The sequence below is a fragment of the Chrysoperla carnea genome, chromosome 5, assembly GCF_905475395.1.
Source record: "Chrysoperla carnea chromosome 5, inChrCarn1.1, whole genome shotgun sequence".
In the NCBI taxonomy this organism is placed as follows: Eukaryota; Metazoa; Arthropoda; class Insecta; order Neuroptera; family Chrysopidae; genus Chrysoperla; species Chrysoperla carnea.
The window spans coordinates 61560717-61578945 of NC_058341.1; the positions used below are offsets into that span (position 1 = coordinate 61560717).

The following is an 18229-nucleotide window of genomic DNA, read 5'->3' on the forward strand; positions in this document are numbered from 1 at the left end:
TAAATCTAGTTTTGTCCTAAATCGTCAGTCAAAACCACTTTTGACCGCAAATATACAGTCAAAAGCACTTTTAACCAATGGTTTTCAGTCTAAAGATCGAAAACTACTATAGACCGAGAAGTACTTTGCTTATTTTTTCCAGTCAAAGGTATTTTTGACTGGTAGGAGTTTTCTGATTTTACAATTCTTTACGGGTTGGCCATTCCAATCGAAAGGTTAATTTAAATTCTTCACTCCAAAGTAGATTTTAATGAAGGTATTCCCATGAAAACGCGCGGCCTCCGTGCCTTTAATGAATTCTCGAGTATCTAGCTCGAGCCGTCGTGCTCAAATATAATTTCCTTTGTACAATTAGGATCCGTTCACAAAGTCAGTCAAAATCACTTTTGACCGCAAATTTACTGCCAAAAGCCCTAATAATCAATGATTTTCAGTCAAAACTACTATTGACTAAACTATGCAGTCAAAGCTACATTTGACTGATTTTGCCACTTAAGAGTAGTTTTGTCCGGCTAAGAGTTTTGACTGTAACATATATATTTTATTCGACGCTATGTCGCCGCCAATAAAGTGGTTTTTCCAAGTTGATTCACTTCCATATGCAAATCACTTTGGTTTTTTATTTCCTACGTTACCAAGGCTTATACAATTGAATAAATAAATTTTCACAATTTATTCATTTATGGATTTTTTTTTGGTCAAAACTGTCATTTTAGAAACTAGCGTTTTAGATAGACGTGACGCTATTGTTCATTACGGTGATATACGAACTTACTAATCTAGTATTAAAGGTAAGAAATTTTAATTTCCAAGTATGCATTTTTTTAAATGGTCATTTTGAGCTAAAAATGAGGGAAATGAACCCTGTAATAGAGATAGACATGTAAAACCACAATCCTACTGGAGAATTATACATGGTGGACCATTTTTATCTATACACCTAAATATCACGTTTTGTAGTTAAACAATCAAAAAATAAGTTGAATAAAAGTTGCAGTGTTTGATGGATGTCATCATATTTTGACATCAGAGTGGACTTAGTTCTTGGGGTTTCTTTAATAGTCAAATTAGATCCTAAACGGTAAGAGATATAATAATATTTTAAATTAGAAAGTTGATCCTCATAAAAACTAGCAATGGTCCAAAACATTTTTTCGAAAAACGTCAGCTTTCGAAGGAAATGCGACTTAGAAATATGTATTATTGCATTTAATCGAAATAAAATACGGTTAAAGTTGTAGGTCAAAAGTGGATAATTGTTGGTCAAAGTTATGGACACAGGCGCATGTCCTCTATTGCCCTTGACAACTTTAAGCAAAAGTATTTTTCCGTAGTTAGCGTGTTTCTTCTCTTCCGAAATCTATTGTTTTTCGAAAAAATGTTTTCAACAAAAATTGTTAGTTTTTTTTATGAGGAACAACTTTCTAATTTCCTCTATAGCTCTTACCGCTTAGGATCTAAATTGGCTATTAAAGAAACCCGAAGAACTAGGCCCAATCTGATGTCAGAACATAATGTCCCCCATTAAACTGCATTTTTTGTTTAAGTTATTTATTGATTGGTTACCTAAAAAACGAAATATTTAGATGTATCAATTAAAATGGCCCACCCTGTACATTGGGTGTGGCTAGTTATATAGTGTGTCCCCGGATAGAGTTAACTATACTTGTAAATTTCCTTATTTTTCATTTTAAGAAAAAAGTCATTCTTTATAAGAAGTTTTGCTTATTCTGAAAAGTATGTACGTATATTTAAAACTTCTTAATAATGTTTAAACTTCTTAAAAATTTGGAATCACTAATTTTTTTTTTTTTATTTAAGGCCGCTTTTAACGTCTAGGTCATTAGCGACCGCAGAGACTTATACATTATTTACATGTGTTATTATTAATACAAAATGTGTTCATATAATTAAGGCATTGTCCTTAATAAACTTGAAGAGACTCGGGAAATATTTGGGATCATTGAGGATATCCTTGGCTTCCGAGGGTAATCCATTTTTGTTTCTTTGATGCTGGTATCCCTGACATTGTGAAAGAACGTGATTCACCGATATTATTGCGTTGTCGGTTTGGGTTACTTTTGGTTATGAGATGAATATGGCTCATGTTCGTGTGTCCAATCCGTAATCTAATGATTGTACAATATTTTTGGCGGTCAAGGGTTGGTAGCTTGTCGAAAATATTATCGCGTATTGCATGGAGCTTAGTCGGTAAAAGTTGTAGCCATTTTTGCTTCCAGTGTTGCATTATTACATTTTTTATGTGTTTCTTAGCTTCACAATGTGTTACTGTTGTATTTGTTATATCTTCACTTCGTGTGGCTTCCTTAGCTGATTGGTCGGCTAATTCGTTGCCTTGTATTCCTTGGTGTGCTGGGATCCATGCTAGTACAACACTGGAACCTTGATTTGTTGTTTCGTCTATGAGTTGCTGAGCTATATGTACTAGTGAATGGGTACTATTCTGGTTGCTGATAGCTTTCAGTGCGGAGTTGGAATCGGAGTAGATGACGTTCTTGGATTGTAATTTTTTGTTGTGACGGTTTTTAATGCATAGATAATGGCTGAGATTTCACAGGTGAAGATGGAGCAAAGGTTGTTCAAGCGTTGGGTGGATAATACAGCTGTTTCGGTTGTCACCGCATATCCTGCTCGATTATCTACAACGGATCCGTCAGTATAATATTCATCAAAATCTTTATATTTCTCCTTCATTAATCGGAATAGCGATCGGTAAATTTTTGATGGCGTTGATGGTCTGTCATACTGGCTCCATTCCCAATCACAATGAATGTTAAGTGTTTGCCAGGGAGGATAGTAGCTTAAGCTTCTCGTTGAAATTGGTGGCAGTGATATTTCTATTTTTATTTTTGGTAAACTACCCTTCTTTTTTATAAGTTGTCAAAATGTTACTAAGAAAAGTTACTCGCAATTAACAATTATGACTCTATACAAAATATCAAGAAGATCCGTGTACTTTCATTATAGAATCATTTTTTATTTGAACAAAAGCTCTAATTATAAAAAACGTAAGAAAGAAAATATTAATAAATCAATTAATTAATTATCAATTCTAGTTTAGAAAATTAAAAAGAAAATTTATTTTCTCGGATAAACATTCACTATAAGAATGGAATTGTCAAAGTTGGAAAGATCTTCTTGATATTTTGTATAGCTATAGAGTCATAATTGTTAATTTCGAGTAACTTTTTTTAGTAACATTTTGTCAACATTTAAAAACGAAGGGTAGTTTAACAAAAAAAAAATAGTGATACCAAATTTTTGGCTACCCTGTACATTATTTAGAAATTTTAAATATTCCTACATACTTTTAATAATAAGCAAAACTTTTTATAAAGAATGACTCTTTTTCTTAAAATGCAAAATAAGAAAATTTACAAGTATAGTTACCTCTATCCGGGGACACACTGTATATACATACTGCTTGAGTGATCCCATTTTAATGTCACGCCCAAAATGTAGCGATACAAAAGGGGATATAAAAATTTAAGGATTCAATATTACAAATTTGTGTACGAAAAATTGAAATTAAGAAAAACAAGTGAAAAAAAAACAATTGACTGAGTTAATTGTTGAAATACATAAATTTATGTGTTTTACTGCTCTAGGATGTTGCAGTAGTCTGCGGGACAGCACCCTTTTTGTTAAATGATCAATACATACTTGAAACTGCGTCAGTGGCCTCCTTTTGGTGAAGCCACTTAGTTCTCTATACAACTTTTTTCGAACTTGTTGCGTTCTCAAATGAGCATGATGACGTCATTTTTAAGCTATCGGTCTGAAAAAACGGAGTATCGAATTTACCGGATACCATGATCACTTGATAACATTAATAATAGATATTAAACAATTCAATAAAAGTGAATCATGCATGTATTAAAAATGCTTAAATACGGCATGATCGTCGTGGTAAAGAAGCTAATCGATGCAATATCTTTGTCGGAAAAAATATTCTATTGTTTAATAATTATTGATGTTGTCAAGCTGACTTAGTGTACAAAAAATTTCGTGCTGCGTTTCCTTAGATCGATTGCTTAAATATGACGTGATCATGCTCATTTGAAAACGCAGCACTTTCGAAAAAATGTAGAGAAAAAGTTTGATAGACTTAACCAAACGGAGGCTATTCACGAAGTTTTAAGTCTATATCACTCTTCTGATCTCTTAATGTGATAGTTTTGGGACACTCTGCCCATATACGAAATAAAAAGTTCTCTGTCCAAATGAAGTTTTGTTTTTAGACACAATAATTTTAGTTTTATTCATGAATATCCGAAATGGGACAAAAGAAAACCAAACCAAAAGAGCCAGTGGAGCCAGTAGATCCAGAACAACCTGAACCGCCGCCTCCCCCTGCGTGAGTAAAAATTTTTATTTTGTTTTTAGCATAAAATATATTTAATATGAAGCTTTTTTAATTCTACATCTAAGTCAAAGCGATGGCCATTGGTATCTATTAAGTTCACCCTCAGCTTTTCTATGTATTTATATTCCTTCCATATTTGAATTTCAAGAATACAAAAGACTTCAAGTGTTGAAATGAATCATGTTGAAAAAGATGCTCCTAAATGTAAAAGTAAATTTTAGCACAATTAAATGGCGTCAGTTTTGCACGGTACATGTTGGTACCGTAAGAATATGAATGCCACGCCCCTTGGTGCCTTACCTCTGCACCATCAAATATGTACGGCGTTGATGGATTGAAGCTCTGCATAAGTATTCGAAACGAATTACATAACTGTCGTACAGAAATAAATCACGTAGGGCTTCGGAGATTGACCGGAAATCACAATATCACAAATTTTTTTTTAATGCTGAGTTAGTATCCAGCAACGCTGTATATATTTGCTAGTGCAGGGGTGATGACACCAAGGGGTGTGGCATTCTATTTTTACCTGTATTCACCTTTATTTTATTTGAATTTCACTCGCTTTTTTTTTTTACTGTAAAAGGATTACATTGTCCGCGCAATATTATCTTTAAGTTATTCAGAATGATTTTGTTAGAAATAAGATTTTTTTAAAGTAAATCGTAATTTTTATGGCCTTTTTTTTTAAATAATTAGGCAAATAGGCACTGCAATTACATAAATGTTGAAATTATTGTCTGAACTCCAATTGGTTAATATGATCAAATGAAATATTTCTGCGAACGTCGCTAAAACGATTCTACACACAAGGAATTCGTAGATTATTAAATTATACAATTGACGATATTAAAAAACTTATTTAAACAGAAAATGTAATTCCTTAAAAAGATGTAATTTACATAAAATTCAGAATAAACAAAATGTACAAAAATTAAGAAAATTTTACAATATAGGCAATAGACAAAACATTATAGTATGAACATTAGCATAGCTTTAGCATAACAAGAAGACGTCAAATTTCCATTTTCCCTCATCAAAGATAATAAATGAAAACTCTAGAATATTTCGAATTAAATATCGATTTTTCTCCAATTTCCTGAAAACATTTTTTGGATTATATTTTATATAAACAAATTTTTATACATACTTGTTTTAAAAAATTAACTATTTTTATCCACAACTAGAGATAAAACTAATTTATTCGAAATAGTATCTTTTAAAACTATGATTTAAAAAAAAGTTATACATTTCAGTTCCCGTTCCGAAATATATTGGAATTTTACGAAAACATATTGGAAAGCTCTATTCAGTGTAATTTGGCCTATAATATGGTGTCCGGTATTGTTTTTAAATTTTCATGACAAAGTAAGGCTTTTTTGTATTGAAATTTAAGTAAAAAAAAAAAAGTACGCTTGTTAAAAGGCAAAATTAGTCAGACTCACAGAATCGGTAGACACTCGATTTATTTTACGAAGTGTAAACAATTGGAACACCTCAAACGTAGAGGTGAATGTGGTTTTTTAAATACTGCGCTGTACATCGCTCTCTATAAATTTTTTTTTAAATTACAGTAATAAAAAGTGAATTTTCCATACAGTAGGTACACATACGAAAATTGCTTTTTTTAATGCCTATATTTGCGATTAATTTGTAAATTTTTATTTGTTTAGGCGAACTTGTTAGAAAATTTAACTTTAAATTAAAAACTTATGCTTGTGTTTTTTTATAACCGGCAGTTAACAAGATGTTTTTATTTGAACCAATAGAAAGAAACGTAAAAATCACATCGAAACTGGGACGCGAACTCGGGCCCTCTAGATATCCGGTTATGGCTGTCTTTAATTTGTAATTTGTATGTCTGTCTATCTATCTTGGTATTCACCGTAACATCTATGGGAAACCATAAAAAACCACAAATAATATGCTTGATAATGATTTTAACTCATTAACTAGTCTATTAAAATTTTTGGTTTAAATTTTTCAGGCTTATCGATGTTTGTATTTGGTACTTGTAATGGCAGGTTATTGGGTTACTGAATGTATACCATTAGCAATATCGTCCACATTGCCTATTGTCTATTTGCCAGCGATGAGCATTGTACCGACAGCTATAGTAACCAAAGAATATATGAACAAAACGAATGTAATGTTTATTGGTGGTATTATGGTTGCTTTGGCTGTTGAGCATAGCAGATTACATTATCGTATTGCACTAGGTTTCATTCTTCTTATTGGATGTAGCCCCAGAAGGTAAGTAATTCTTTAATATTAATTTGTATTAGTATGGACGTAATAGCGCCTATATTTAAATGATTTTTCTGGATCTTGAAAGTCCTACCCGAGATATACGGGACATTTTACACTCGTAGAATTGATTTTTGGTTCATTCAGACTCATCTTCTCGGTTATTTTTCGACAATAATGAAAAATACATAAAATAATTACACAAATTTAACTTGAGGGGAACATTAAATCGGTAGCCGAATGGCAAGCATTACAATTTTATCATGTCCGTTATCTTTCTGTATTATCGAATCTATGTTATAATTAATAAATCGATGTTAATTTATTAATTAGTATGTTTATATGTGAACTATCATATAAATATTGTATAATTAAACGAAAATCCATAAAAACTGCCCTGGTGGAATTTTCTACCAATAGTCTAATTTAATCTTGCAGTGTTCTGAAAAACAATTTTAGAAGACTGAGTAAATCTGAAAAATTCTGGATCACTCTGAAAAGGTCTATGTAAAACTTATAAAGACTGCATTTTTATAAGTTTTTGGACTCGACTACTAGAAGACTTTCAGAATAAATCAGACATTGTATGAAATTCCGGACTACACGTATAAAATTGAGGATTTTAGGGTAGGGCACTAAGATTACTTAAAAATTGAACTTTAAAAAACAAAGTTCTTTTTTCAAAAAACTCCGCATTCAAAATAGCCAAACACTCATTGAAACTAGATATTCTTACCCTTTTAGATTACATTTTGGTATAATGACGATTACAATGTTTATTTCCTGGTGGATGTCAAATACAGCTGCTACAGCAATGATGTGTCCAATTATCAAAGCGGTTTTAGAAGAATTAGAAAAGGTAAAATCTAAACATTTGGTAAGTGCATACATAGTATTTTAGAGAAAAGTTAAAGGAGTTTTATGACTTAAGTGATGGCTTTGAAAATTAACTAGATACATCAATATTCACAATAGTTGCAGAGATCAAACTACTTAGTGTTATAAAGATAGTAGATTTAGGAAAAGATAGACCGGAAAAATTAGGCAAAAATAAATTTCTGTAATAGTGTCCAATTTTTGAACGTGCAAGGGCTAAAAACTTCAGAACCCAACCAACTCCTCTATAGTCGACAAACTCAAACCAACCAACTCGTAGTTACAACAATACCTACTCTGGATCTATATTTTAGATCTATTTTTTCCGGGTCTATGTTTTCCGATTACCAAAGATAGTAGGTGTCTCTTCTGGTACTGAATTATTTTGTTATAGAAATTACATACTTTTACAGCAATTACAGCCCTCTGACAGACAGACAGGCAAAGAGTCTTAGTAATTGGATCCAGTTGGTAGCCCTTTGGATACGTGACCCTAAAAACAAAGGTTGTCATAAAAATTACCAACAACTTGACACGAATGGTCAAGATCAAATTCAGGGTTTCCATTATGTGCCTCTGCATTTGTGAGTTAAATTTCAGAAAATGGTTCCTTACAAAATTTTTCGAGGAAGAAGTAGTTTTCGAAATATTTAACTGAGAAAAGTTAGAGTAAGTCCACGCTTACTCTACTACACGAAAAATATCAAATATTTTATAAATTAACAATATAAAAAAATATATATAAAAATTAAAAATATTTTTTTTTTTTTTTTTTTGTTATTTTTTTAAGTAAATTTTTTTCGGCCAAATATCTTAAGAACTATTGCTTCTACGGATATTTTGTCCACAACTTTTTTATGCAAAATTAACTAGTGAATAAATAGTTAAACTGCCGTAAAGTTAATTTTAATAATAACTTTTGACCATTGAATTTTTTTTTTTTTGCGCACATGATTTTGCAATGGACCTTTTATAGGTCAATCGTAGAATTATTGATGTTTGTCGAATGCAAAATTTACTACACAAATAAATAATAAGCTTCTAAAACGATTAACTTTACAGCAAGGTATGGGCTCATTGTATAAACCACTATCTGAAGAAGAGCAACAATTACCAGAAGCGGAAAAACAAGCAAAGTGAGTGTTCTTGTTCAAATAAAAGTAAATTCAAAAAATGTTGATTGCAACAGATGACATTATGTAATATTAGTGATAATTTTTTTGTTGGCTTCCATGATTTTATACCTCGTTTCAGGATTGTCTGAAATAATTCCGAAGGAAATTGCGCGATCTTATATTGAAAAACCGCAAACTAATAAGAAAAACAGCGCAACAAATTTAAAATTAATTATTCTTCTTTATAATTTTTTTTTTTTTAGTTTTAGGAATTATTTACAATAAATATATTTATCATAATACCTACTAATTTTAGTCCCAAGTTTGTAAAGCTTAAAAATATTGATGCTACGAACAAAATTTTGGTATAGGTGTTTATAAAATCATAAAATAAGGTTCTAGCACAAGGAAGAAAGTGTTTAGCAATTTAATTTTTTTAAGATTTTTCAAAAAATTTCCCCGTATGTCTCAAAAATCGCCAAAAGTTTATTTCAATGAGCAGTCTTTGGCCTGTGAATTAAAAGGAAGTAAATCAATCAATAATTTTGAATATTATTTATTGAAAAGAAGATTTATTAAAAAATAAGAGACATTAACCGATGACAAAAAAAGCCTCCGTTTCGTTACCATTTCAATGGGATTTTACTTTAATCGAATACGGTACTGTCGATAAATCAACTTTCGGATATAAATTAAATATCAAAGTTTGAATGAATCAAATTAATTTTATTTCACAATTTTCAATCAGCAAAGTTTCACTTATATTATCAATACAACTCACAACCTTAGGAAGTGGGGGTCATTTCACTTTTGAAAACCGCATCGAAATACGAAGAATTTTTCTGATGTTTGTCGCCCATGCACTTACTCTTTCGTACATACAAAGACCAAAACTAGAAGCCTCCATTTTTTGAAATCGGTAAATATCCATTATATATGAAATTCCCCATTAATATTCGAATTTAGTAGATAAAAATTTAGTAGAAAATACCTCGGAACAGTAGACTTCAATTGATAGGATGACCCGCTTGACACTCGGAAGGGAGTTATCTAAAATTGTTTATTTTTAACAGACGAGTTCCGACTGATTCTACACTGGCGTACTTTCTAGCAGCAGCATATTCATCTACAATTGGAGGATGTGCCACCATAGTAGGAACTGGAACAAATTTAACATACGTTGGGTTATTTGAAGGACATGAAGAGTAAGTTTTTTTTAAATCCTACCAATTATGTCATAAAATCTTTCGATTATTTTATCTTCCTGATAATTATCCTCATTTTCGTACTTTTTTTTAGCAAAAAGTATCGAAAGGGGAAAAGTGGGGAAACAGAACCAACTTAAGCTAGTCATAAGGGGGCATAGGGCCCTAGTGGAGTGCATATGCAGACTTAAGTTTTTTGGAAATGCTTATTTTGGCTTAAAATTGTCATCTAATTTTTGCCCCGAAATTCCAGTTTTCGAAACTAAACAGAAAACTTAGTATTTATTGCCCAAACTGTTATCTAGGAGGTACTTTAAGCGCTAATTACGAATACAATGTCCGATTACACGGATTCTGCCCAACTTCCTAAAATCGTGCCATCTTTGGTCAATAATTTCACTTTTTTGATAAATTTATAGTTTTGAAAGTAAAAGAAATCCGAAATGTATAGTTTTTTTATCAATTTTCTTGTAAATTATCAAATCTAGGGGAATGACATTATAAGTCAGAGCTAGATATGTTTTATATAGAATTTGATGCCACAAAATGTCGCGTACGCCCTGACAGGGATTACGATTTATTTTCCTTACTCGTTTAGTTAAATAAGATTAGAATGCCAAAATGAATGTTAAATCTAAAATAATTTTATTTGCAGGGATTTAAAAGAAAAGGTCAAAAATGACACCTCCAGCTATTGGTATGATTACAAGCCAAAAGGTGTTAACTTCGCTTTATGGATCGCTTTCAATGGTCCCATAATGTTTATAATAAATTGTTTAACATTTCTCATATTAGAAATGATGTACCTCGGTCTATTCAGGTAAATTTTTTAACCAACATCAAGATCTTGGATATATTTATATACTTATATAGGATGATCCATCATAATGGAGCCAGAAATTTTTCTTCCAGGGAGCGTAATTTTTTTAAATAATATAACATTAACATTTAAATGTTTGATTTTCAATATCGAAAAATCGATACTTGTGATCGGTACAAAGCGTAAGAAACTTTGCTCTTTGATAAAAATGAATATAGTCGAGTGCTCTTACGTAAATTGTAGAGGGGTGACCCAAAAGTTTTGACACTAGATTTTTTTATTCACTCATTCAATAGGGGTTGTTTGGAAACCTTAAATTTTCGCCACAATCTTGGAAAATGACTTTTTTACGTTTTAACCCATATCTTGCGTTCTATTCATTCAAATTTGATGGCGTTGGACTTGCCTGCGTTTTATGTTCAAACCCATTTATGTCAAAGTACTAAGATTGGACTTAAACTATAAATTTTTTGAAAATTCGATTAGTCTAAATAGGATTTGCAATGAAATGCGTAGAGTGGGCATTGCTCACCCTGCTTCCCCCTTAGCTGCATTAATAGATGTAACTAATATAGGAGACATTTTTTTTGAATGAACCCTTTAGCAGAAAAATGTGTGATTCAACTATAATGGAACACCTAGAATAAAAAATAGAATTTTGATTCTCTTTGTCGTTTTTATTTTTCCAAATTTGAAGTTAGAAAAATGAATAAATTAATAAAAAAAGACAAAAGAATTTGATAATATGTAGTTATCGAAATTACTAAATTTTAACCTGAATAATATGCGGCGAATGAAAAATTTCTGCTTTAAAAACTGACATTCTCCGATAATATTGGATTTTTTTTTTATCGTAAGTTTTGTATCCTAAAACAAAATTTTAGTGTAAAACTTTTTTCTACACTAAAATTGGCTAAAAAATTTCTGTTTGCGACCAAAATTCGTTTATCGGTCATAATTTTGTTTCAAATCATGTACATTCCAAAAATCTTATTCAAAAATGATACTTTCTTTCATTTTATCGGAATAAAATTCTGTACTTAGAAAAAAGAATTTTCCGGCAGACTTATTTTCGTAGAATTAACTTCAGGTTTGGTTACATTATTATATTTCTATTTATTACTGCTACTTCGATTTCAATAAATGAGAATCTAATTTTTTTTGTCTTATACTTTGAGTTATTTATAATTTGTTCCAAACGTTTGTTTTAAATAGCACGATTTTAACATAATTTTTAGAAAAAACTCGGAAGGATATAAAATGGTACAAAAAGGTAAAGAGTTAAAAAGTACCGCCAGAACAATATTAAAACAGAAGTATAATGATTTGGGAACAATAACATGGCATGAATCATGGGTATTGTTTTTTTTTCTATTGTGTATTATTTTATGGTTTTTTCTTGAGCCTGGATTTATGCCCGGTTATGGAAAAGCAATTTCCAGCGTGTAAGATTTTTATGTATTTAAGTTTTATGATAGATACTTGACAGTTTTTGTGGATTATATAGGAAAATAAACGATGGAAGTGTGGCTTTTTTTATTATAATATTAATGTTTCTTGTTCCTGCAAAACCAACGTTTTTGAAAGCATGTACAAGTGATCGTAAGTACCTATAGTGTCAAAATTGCTTTTTTCAAAATTAAACAGACTTTTCTAGGGAATTTTTCCCGAAGTTACTGATCCTGGTTGTTACGTAGCAAGTGGAGAGTTCAAAATAGCGGATCGATTATGACTACTTGTTTAAAGAAAATTGCTATTTTTAACGAATAATAATAAAAACGAACTAAAATTTTCTACCTGATCACAATTCCTAGGTGAATTCAGGAAACTAGATGCTAAATCGAGTCTAAGCCGAATCGTCTTTGTTTATTACAAAGGTTAAATACAAAATTTGTTATATCTATGTATTTCATTTTTTTGAATAATTTTTAAAATCCCAACTTTATTTGCAAAATTGTTGGAAATTGTTGGTAGAGAATTAACGACGTTCCCACTAAATCACGAAATGAGAGAGTAAAAAATAAAATGAAAAAAAAAAAAACAAATTCACAAATTTACTTGGTCCATATGTTACAGTGATCAAAGCTATGTCAATTTGTAGAATTTTTAGACATTTTTCAGAATTTTTAGAGTTATAATTGTTAATTTCGAGCAACTTTTGTTTAATTGTTTATTACACTTTCATGCAAAAACTACTGAATGGATTTGAATGAAACTGTCCAGTATTATAGGCCACAAATCAGACTGAGGAATAATTTAACTCATGATTTATAAATATATATATATATATATATATATATATATATATATATATATATATATATATATATATATATATATATATATATTTTTAAATTTAAAAATCTGACACATTTTTAATTTTTTCTGACATTTTACTGCACCATATATGAGCATCATTTTGAACCACCAATCCAAAGTTTCTGTAAAAATGGTAAACGAAATACAATTCATGGCCATGTTTTCTGATATACTCAATAAATTATGACTATTTTATTTTTCATTTTAATTCTACTGCGTAATTAAAAATTGTTCATGCCACGTGAATGAGCTGGTTACACAAAAATTTTCGTGGAGGAAAAGTTGTTAGACACGACTTTAACAATAACCCCTCAAATAAACAGCCTTTTTGAAATTTATTTCAAATACTATTCCTGCCCCTAAACCTATGGAAATTGAACAGCTCCTGAAAAAATTGCCGTTGAAGTATCTAAACAAAATTTATGGTTTTCAGGAACAAAGTGGCCACAAAAAAGTGAACCTCTAATTACTTGGAAATTATTGCATCAAAAGACGCCATGGGGACTTATGTTTCTTCTGGGTGAATTTTCATTTAGTCTAAAATTTCAAAAAGTTAACTTTGCAACTAAATTTAATACAATTTTTTAGGAGGTGGTTTTGCCCTTGCATTAGGATCAAAGCAGTCTGGCATGAATGATATGATTGGCGATTGGTTAAGTGTGATGAAAGTATTACCCGATTGGGTAATAATGGGAACAATTGCAACAATTGCTTCATTTATGACAGAACTATCAGCTAATGTTGCCATCTGTAATATTGTAGTTCCCATATGCCTAAGTTTGGTATGTACTTAATTTATAGTCGAATAGTATTGAGGTAGTATTTATTATTATTCATGTATTGTTAATAGGTATTTATTAGAGCTATATGTGAGGGCAGCGAACTTCACTGTCAAAGACTTCAGCCAGGTTGAAGGCCGAATGCCTGTCCAAGTAATAGTAGTAAAATTTGTGTTTAGCGCGCGGGCTATGCAGGGGGTGAGCTTAACAGACTTAGTAGGCGGGCTTAACATAGCATGGATATTAATTAATTGAAACTGTATGTTAAGATTAATAATCGCTGATCAATAGTTTCAATTAAATAAACTGTAGGTGAATCGAAGTTCACCGGGTCATCACAATTTTTGTGATTTAAACCTAATAAATCTTGAGGTATTTGTAAATAAAAATGCACACATCTAAGAGATTATATATTTAGAGTACGTATTCGATGAAATTCATGTTCCAATATTAGTAGATAGATAGTAGATAGGATAGATCTCTACCATCTCTACTATACTCTACTATAGATAGTAAATAGATTATACATAGCGCTACCTTAGATCAAGGACTCTTTCCAAAGTTGGCACAACTTTTCAACATAGAAAGTATATGAATCTCGTAGTCTAATATTACTATGTCTATGGTAAACATTCTTAGGCCATCTTTCAACCTCACAGGTTCCAGTGTAGGGACAAAACGATAATTTTCAAGTGGGAAACCTTTAAATATTTTATGCTAAAAATAAAAGAAAAAAAACTATTTGAACCCGTTCAGCGTAGCGGAGCTCGAAGGTTACTTGTATTTTACGTCTAATTAGACATCACTATGTTACAAAATGTGATTTTCTTAATAATCTTTATGTTTCAGTCTGAAAATTTGAAAATAGATCCACAATTTTTAGCTTTGCCAACTGCAATAGCTTGTTCGTTTTCCTTTATGTTACCAGTAGGAACGCCACCAAATGCTGTTGCTGCAGGATTCGTGAATATTCCAACACCCCAGATGGTAAATATGCTCAATGTTATACACCAAAACCAATATTAAGGAACATTTCAATTAAAAAAGTTATTTTGTTACTATTTAAAAAGAATTAGAAAAAGTTACATCAGAGTTCCATTTATTCAAGTCTCCGGGATAATCAGAGTTTATGTAATTCAGTTATAAGTACAGCGCTTTTGGAAGTTGGCAATAAAAGTTTTAATGTCACCCATGAGCGTAAATTTGGTTCGTTAAGTGGATAAGTATGTGTGTTAACACTTCTCAATTGCCAAAAGGTGCAAATCTGTATATTGTGATTATCCACGTGTTGTCATGTAAAATCACAATATAAAAATGATAATATAAAACATTTCATTGTCAATTTCAAAAGGACTATACTGAATTGCTCCAACTCTCTGTAATTATACATATTAATACAGATAGTAAAGAATTTTTTCTTGCACTAAATTACAGGATAATTTTACCTAGTATCAAGGTATACTAAGTTTAGTTTCAAGTTTGTAACGCTTAAAAATGTTATAGTGTCGAATGAAATTTTGTTTGGGTATTCATAAAATAACCTAAATAGTTTATGTTCGGTTGTATGTCGGTCTGTCTGTCTGTCTGTTCAAGCTGAAATTTTCGAAGCGTGCTCAGGAAGTAAAAAATGAGTTTGAGTTCGCAAGTGAGCAACATAAGTTAAGACCTTGTTAACCGTTAGAGATAAAACAAAAGTTTGAACGTAAAAAATGTTCATTATATACAAAAATAAATAACTTTTGTATGAAACATTTTTTTGTAAACTGTTTACCAGTGGGGGCGCAAATTAGGACAAAACTTTGGTGTACATTTTCTCTAAAACTATAAAAAATATGCATTTGAAAATTTGTAGGTAGCTTCAAATAGTGGTCTTGAGAAACATTCTCGAAAACCGACAAAATAAATTTAAGAAAATACTTTCGAAAACTAAATATCATAGCTTTGGTTTTTAAACTTTTCTTATTTATAAAAAAATAATGCATGCAGTGAAATTCAATACTTTCTATACAGGGTATTTCATCTATTAACTCAGTAAATTGTTTGTTTTCACTTTTTTTTTATTGAAAATATCTGGATGACCGAGCTTTGCTCGGTGTTTTTTGAGTTAAAAAGACACAAATTTTATCACTAATATAAGACCCATAAAGATTTAATTATATTGTATAAGACCGTTTAAAATGTCTCCACACAAATACCATTTTGAATATCCCGGTAATGTCGTTTATTTCATTAACTACGATATACACCAAAAGATGTCAGGAAGAGTCATATTTTGCGATGTATGTTTCAGTTTTTCATTAAAAAACGAATAAAACGACGTTTTTTTAAAATGAAACCTTGTTAGATCGACTTATCGCCCCAAAAAACCCCTACATACTCATTTTCATGAAAATCGTTGGAGCCATTTCCAAGATCGTAAATATATATATACAAGAATTGTTCGTTTAAATATATAAGATAAGATAAATTTACCAGTGCCACGTACTGAATGTAAATGCACTAAATGCTTTTCGGCCTACTTTATGATATGTAGTATTGATTTTTTATCAATTTTTATTAACTTTATTTGAGTAGCGTGACCTCCAACATTCTATTTTGATATTTTTGATTATAGATCACCAGAAGAAGTGCTTATTCAAGCATAAAACGTAGCGTATAATAAAAATTTATTCCCATCGGAATTTAATAATTGTTCTTAAATCCTCTTACTTTCATACAATTAATTATTTTTTACATATTTACCTGTTTAATTTTCATCATTACACTATGCATAGCTCGTTTTTATTATATAACTCCTGTAACTTAGTGCATTATATTTACAGTAGGGTATTCCACTATTTTTGAAAAATAACTTCAAAATGTTGATTTTGCTAATAAAAAGCCACTAAAAACTAAATTAAATATTAATCCTTTTTTAAACTGTCAAAAACGCGGGCATCCACTTCTTGCCAAAAAATTAAATTAAATATTAAACCTTTTTTAAACTGTCAAAAACGCGGGCATCCAATTTGATGACGTAATATGGGTATCACTATACGAAATATCACAAAAAACTTTTGACAGATATATTCATAGACATCTGATTATAATAAATATAAATACTTATTATCTATGTATATATTATACCCAACTGTCTACACTGAACTAATTGATGGTCTATGACTCATACCGCTATGACATCACAGCAAGACTTGCCCGCGTTTTTGATCACGTGATATACAGTTTAAAAATTACGACTTTTAATTTTAATATTTTAAAAGTAAAATGTGCTTTTATGACTCGAAATCAGAATATTTAAGTATATTTTTACATAAATTATAACTTTTTTCAAATTTCATGATTTATTTTTGACTAACGATAATACCCTATAATTTTTATGTCTGTTCTTTCGCATTCAAATTTTCAAAGTGTCTGAACTCTTTCAACTTCACTCTTTCATTAGAGCGCGCCGTTTAGTATAAAGACTAGGAAGTTAATAGTATGGCTAATTAAGATAGTTGACTGAGACTGCGACATGTCAACTTGTTTTAGAACTACTTATTGCATAAAGATACTCTATTATTTTGTAGGCAAAGTGTGGTATCATTGTAAGTGTTATGGCAATGTTTGTTTACATTCTTGCAGTAATGACTTATGGTAAATTAATATACAAATGGTAAATTTCGGATATTTTTGGACAGGAAATCAAGGTAAATTAATAATTTACAAGTGGGAATTTTCGTATGGTTATGGAGAGTAAAAAGTTCACTAAACCTGTTATAAAATGTTTTGTAAAGTGTTTTATAAATCAGTGTAATTGTTTACTTGATTTTTTTTAAAGAAAAGTGTCTTCATTGAATAAAATAGTTGTTTAATTCAATCGATTTAATAACCCCCAAAAATTTAGCCCCCGCTTTGTTCTTAAAGAATTTGAAGATATGGTTCGTTTTTTTTTTTTTTTTTTTTTTTTTGAATTTCACTGTTTTGTACCGCCCTATTTTCGAGGTATTCAATTTTATATATGCGAGGGCTAACTTCGCGCTGGCCTCCGCAACTAATGCAACTAATAAAGGATTGTTCCAGAATATAAAGGGTAAAAACTAAAAATACGGGGATGGGGGAGTGGGTTGCTTATGAGCAAAAAATATATAATAAAAACATTTGTTTCTTAGAAGAAATTCATAAAAGCCGATGAGATGAACCGATTAGATTTAACAGGGCAAAAATTCGTTATTTTAAACTTTAGGGTAAAAAATTTCAGAAAGGGCTCAATTTATTGAAAAAACTTAAGTAACAGAAATGTTAAATACCGATTCTTAGGAGCGGACACAAATGTATTGAACCCCTCGCCCCAAAGTGGTGGGAGTAACCTGACTACACAGGCTTTTTTGAAACTGCATTGACCTATTGAGAAATTCCAAGGAAAAAAATGATATTAGATAAAAATATATAATGGATCTAACCCAAAAAAAAAAAAGAAACAATGCATTTTTTTGTTAAAG

At 30.5% G+C, this 18229-nt stretch overlaps 1 protein-coding gene across 1 annotated transcript; it reads left to right on the forward strand.

The window, feature by feature from the left end:
• Positions 1 to 724: 724 nt before the first annotated feature.
• On the forward strand, positions 725 to 17446 carry LOC123300993 (protein I'm not dead yet-like). Its single transcript, XM_044883698.1, has 14 exons — positions 725 to 791; positions 4263 to 4378; positions 5644 to 5755; positions 6375 to 6640; positions 7379 to 7493; positions 8573 to 8646; positions 9699 to 9830; positions 10486 to 10650; positions 11889 to 12095; positions 12158 to 12252; positions 13403 to 13489; positions 13558 to 13751; positions 14598 to 14735; positions 17318 to 17446. The coding sequence occupies exons 2-14, from the start codon at positions 4299 to 4301 to the stop codon at positions 17405 to 17407; spliced, it is 1755 nt and encodes a 584-aa protein (XP_044739633.1). The 5' UTR covers positions 725 to 791; positions 4263 to 4298; the 3' UTR covers positions 17408 to 17446.
• The last annotated feature ends 783 nt before the right edge of the window (positions 17447 to 18229 follow it).

Bases quoted from the DNA above. Each gene is read 5' to 3' on its own strand.
- LOC123300993 (XM_044883698.1), top strand. From the start codon at position 4,299: ATGGGACAAAAGAAAACCAAACCAAAAGAGCCAGTGGAGCCAGTAGAT. The intron at 12,253-13,402 runs GTAAGTACCTAT...TATGGTTTTCAG, and splicing joins GAAAGCATGTACAAGTGATC to GAACAAAGTGGCCACAAAAA. The intron at 13,490-13,557 runs GTGAATTTTCAT...ACAATTTTTTAG, and splicing joins GGGACTTATGTTTCTTCTGG to GAGGTGGTTTTGCCCTTGCA.